Source organism: Pediculus humanus, genomic scaffold, assembly GCF_000006295.1.
Source record: "Pediculus humanus corporis 1103172107572 genomic scaffold, whole genome shotgun sequence".
In the NCBI taxonomy this organism is placed as follows: Eukaryota; Metazoa; Arthropoda; class Insecta; order Psocodea; family Pediculidae; genus Pediculus; species Pediculus humanus.
This window is the reverse complement of record NW_002987187.1, coordinates 3,914-7,964: the sequence shown is the minus strand read 5'-3', so window position 1 is coordinate 7,964 and position 4,051 is coordinate 3,914. Positions and strand designations below refer to the sequence as shown.

The window sequence follows — 4,051 nt, the reverse complement described above, 5'->3', positions numbered from 1 at the left end:
AATCTCTTTTATTATAAATATATTACCTTTTAGCGATGAAAATTACAATAGAAAACCTCAAGTTGGAAAATATTTAGTAGAATTAAACAATTTTGAGTCATTAGTGTTACCAGTAATAGAATCTCATGTAAGTAAATTAGCAAATAATTAAAAAAACTGTTTCGAGTCTAATTTTACTTTTTCCAAAATCCTACTTAAGAAAATATTTCAATTTAAAAATTTTGTTTTCGTTTAAAATGAATTAGATTTTAAAAATTTGTTTACTTTAAACTGATTTAGTAAATACACTTCAGAATACATTAAATATACTTTATTATGAATATGCGTTTATAAAAAATAAAAATGAAAATTTTTTTAGGAAAAAAATGCAATATTGGTTATCGATGAAATAGGCAATATGGAACTATTCAGTAAAAAATTTAAAAGTTATATTGAAAAGGTTATCAATAATCCTGAAATTATATTAGTAGCTACTGTACCACTTAAATCGACAAATCCTCTAGTTGAAGGAATTAAAATGCATCAAAGTGCAGTATTAACAACGGTAAGTAATTAACCATTTTTAAAACGAAATTAGATTTGAATTAAAAAAGATACTATACTTATTTTATTTTTATAGGTAAACAGGCAAAATAGAAATGGAATACCTAATGTAATATTAGAAATGTTAAACAATTTGATAAAATAATAACATAAGATCAATAATTTATTTTTTTTAAGAACCGTAAAAAAATGTTAAAAGTTCCTCTTTTGTCGATGGAAAATTTTTACTTTCTGATGTTTTATTAGAATTACTTTCATCTAATATTTTATTTTGTTCAATATCTGAATTATTTATTTTTGTTGTTTCATTGTCTGGGTTATCAATTGTTACATAACTTTCATGTTCTTTAATTTTTTTGTTGCTAATAAAATCTTCTGTTTCTTTACTTTTTTCTTTAAACAAATTATTTTCAGATATTTCACAAATTATATCACTTTTTGAAAAATCACTCTTATTTGTTTCTATTGTTTTTTTTATAATGTCATCATTATCATCATCTGTATAGTGATCATCCTCGTTTTCAGTATCAACATCGTAAGGATTAAAACTTTCATCTATTTTTCCACGGCTAATAATATTTTCCAGATAAGCTATTTTTTCTTTTTTTGTATTAAGCAATAACTGAAATTTTTTATACAAGTCAGTTTCCATATTTATTTTTACATTTGTGATCTCATCTAATTTACTAAACAATTTTTTGTTTTCTGAAATATTGATTATAAATTGAATAGAAGAAAATATGAAACATAAAAACTTTTTTAAATGTTTGTGCACACAAGAAAATTACACAATGCATTATACTGGATTATATTATAATATATTAATTTAAATTATACTAAAAACAAGTAATCTCTGTTGAATTTAATTTACATTTACTCACCAGATAAATTTTTTTCATTTTCTTTTTTCAATTCTCCGACTTCTTTTTTTAATTTGTCATTTGAATTAAGAGCTACAGTTAGACATTTTTGAACAGTCTCTTCAAAATTTGCAGGCAATAATTTAACAGATCCTATTTTTAATTTAATTCCACTATCTTCATCAATAATTTTTTTCCACACAAAACATCCATTCTGAACCATGTAACTTATTTTTGGATATCCATTATGTGTTGTTAAAATTTCTTTGCACTGATTAAAATAGTCATTTGTTTTTATATTTAATTCATTGCTCATACTATTTATTTCACTTTCTGTCATCTAAAAATTTTTTTTCATACTTCATTATTCTAAAAAAAAAAAAAAAAATTATGGTAATGAAAGAAAACAAACCTAACCTCACCACTCCAAGCTCCATTTTTTGACGTAATATTTATAATAAAACTATTTTTCTTCCAAATTGTATGAAGTCTGTAATAACCATTTAAATCTTCTTTGTCAACGGAACAAACAAATTCTTCTTCAACGGAATCCATTATTTTATTCTTTGGTTATTCAACTATAAAATAACCTTCAAAATGGCAATTAATTACTTTAAAAAAATATAATTATTTATAAAACGCAATATTGAGAAAATAATTTTTAAAATTTAAACAAATATATTATTTTAAATAATATATTATTTAAATCATATTAAAATATTTAAAAAAAAAAAAAAACTTTTTATCAATGGCTAACGAAATTCGGATTTAATAATATATACAGATTTAGAAGATTGATTAATTCATTATCATCAGTTTTTTTTGATTTTCCTCATAAAATTTCTAATTATTTTATTTTAATTACTTTATATATCTTTTTAATTATTTATTTAATAACTTTTTATAAGTTTAATGCTCAATTAATTAGATTTTTAAAAGTTTTTCTTTTTTTTTTTTTGAAGTCTTGCCTTTTACAAACTTTCATTAATTAGCAAAATGATGTTTGTAATAGTTCTTATGATAAAATGTAAAAATTTAAAAAGCAAAATTAATAAAGTTTTAATATTAAAATTTATAATTAAATGTTGTTGGCATATTTAGCAGGTTATGAAAAATAAATTTTTTATATAATATCAATTAAAAAACAAAAAAAAATAAAATGTTATTCAAAAACTTTAATCGAGATTCATAAGTAGTACTATTATGATAAAATTTTTCATACAACAATAAATACTGGAATATAATATTTCATTTTTAAATACAAATTATAATAATTAAATTATATTGTTTAACATTTTACAGAAGGCAGTTTCTGTGTATTTTTTTTTGGTATAAAAATAATTTAACAAAAACTTTTTAACCATATTTTAAAAAAATTTTAGAAATTATTTAATCTTTACAAATTGATATTTAAAATATATATATATCTATACATATATAGAATTTAACATTTTTATTCTTCCCAATCTTCATCTTCTGTGGCAGATGAAATATCTTGCTGGGTTGGTGGTGGAATCATGGCAGAAACTTTATCCATTGCACTAATCGTAGGACCAGAATCCTTTTTTACTTTTCCAGAAATCCCTTTTCGTCTCATAATTAATTTATTATGTAAATCAGCCATTAAATCTCCGCCTTTTGATGCTAAGTGTTTTTCCTCCTTAATTCTTTTTGTTTCATCTCTTCCACTTTGAATTGGTCTCAACTTGCTTTTCCCTCCAGCATTTCTAATTGCAGCCATCAAATTAGCTCTTGCATCAGTACTTGCCACTTCAGTAACAAGTGATGTTGCACTAATATTGTCGACTGTGTTGTTATTTACAGCATTATCGTCAGGAGATATGGGTGGAGGAGGGGGCGGTGGAGGTGGTGGTGGAGGAGGTAAGGAATGTGGTAAAGGAGTGGAATTCATTAATGAATTAAAATTTATGGGTAATTCAGATGGTAAAATTGAAGAATTTGATTCAGGCAGCTCTAACTTGTTACCATTGTCGTTTATCTTTACATCAGAATTTTTACTATTAGAAAGGTTGTCAAACATATTTTCCAGCAAAGGGGGCAAATCAGGCATTCCAATACTTGAAGATGGAGCAAAACCAGGGTCTAAATCTAAGTTATATTTTAAATCATCTGCTATACCTGGAAGGTCAGGTAAATCTAAAGGTGCATCTAAGTTGGGAACATTACCTAAACTTGGTGAATAAAAATAATCGTCTCTAATTTGATTGTTTAAGGATTCTTGCTGAGTTATGGAAATTGGAGCTGCCTCCATTTCTGTGACAGTTTTCTCAAAGGTAATCTTTTTAATTTTGGTAAAAGCTCCCATTGGATCAAGAGCTACATATCTTTCATAAGGATTTTCGGAAGTATTGAATAGGAGAAGAGATGAAACAGATTCAATATTTTTAGGTAACTGTCCGAGACCATTTTCTAGTTGATTATCAGTTTTTTTTAAATTAGGTTTACATTTGACATGAAAAAATTGAAGTTTTTCTTCAACTGATGACAAGTTTTTATTAACATTTGACTTTTCAATCATAACAACTTTTGTCGGATTAAAATTTTGTCTTTCGATATTACAAAAAATTGATTTATAATTTTTTGGAAGATCATTGCCTGGATATTTGGAAGTTGAAAATATTTGAGTT

The 4,051-nt window shown here is 24.2% G+C and overlaps 3 protein-coding genes across 3 annotated transcripts in view; 1 reads left to right on the top strand and 2 right to left on the bottom strand.

Annotated features, from left to right (window-relative positions):
- Positions 1-397: 397 nt before the first annotated feature.
- On the top strand, positions 398-688 carry Phum_PHUM219800 (uncharacterized protein; the record flags this gene model as incomplete). The annotated part of the gene is made up of 2 exons (XM_002425721.1): positions 398-544; positions 620-688. The coding sequence occupies 2 exons, from the start codon at positions 398-400 to the stop codon at positions 686-688; spliced, it is 216 nt and encodes a 71-aa protein (XP_002425766.1).
- A 27-nt stretch (positions 689-715) lies between these two features.
- Positions 716-1,958, bottom strand: Phum_PHUM219790 (uncharacterized protein; the record flags this gene model as incomplete). The annotated part of the gene is made up of 3 exons (XM_002425720.1): positions 716-1,248; positions 1,425-1,674; positions 1,821-1,958. 3 exons carry the CDS (start codon positions 1,956-1,958, stop codon positions 716-718), a joined length of 921 nt encoding a protein of 306 aa, XP_002425765.1.
- Positions 1,959-2,856: 898 nt separating this feature from the next.
- The window catches only part of Phum_PHUM219780 (cxyorf1, putative), a gene marked incomplete at both ends in the record, with an annotated part of 1,417 nt that continues 222 nt past the window's right edge, over positions 2,857-4,051 (bottom strand). Inside the window, one exon of the mRNA XM_002425719.1 lies at positions 2,857-4,019. Within this exon, the coding sequence (XP_002425764.1) occupies positions 2,857-4,019 (1,163 nt within the window). The remainder of the gene's footprint in view (positions 4,020-4,051) is intronic.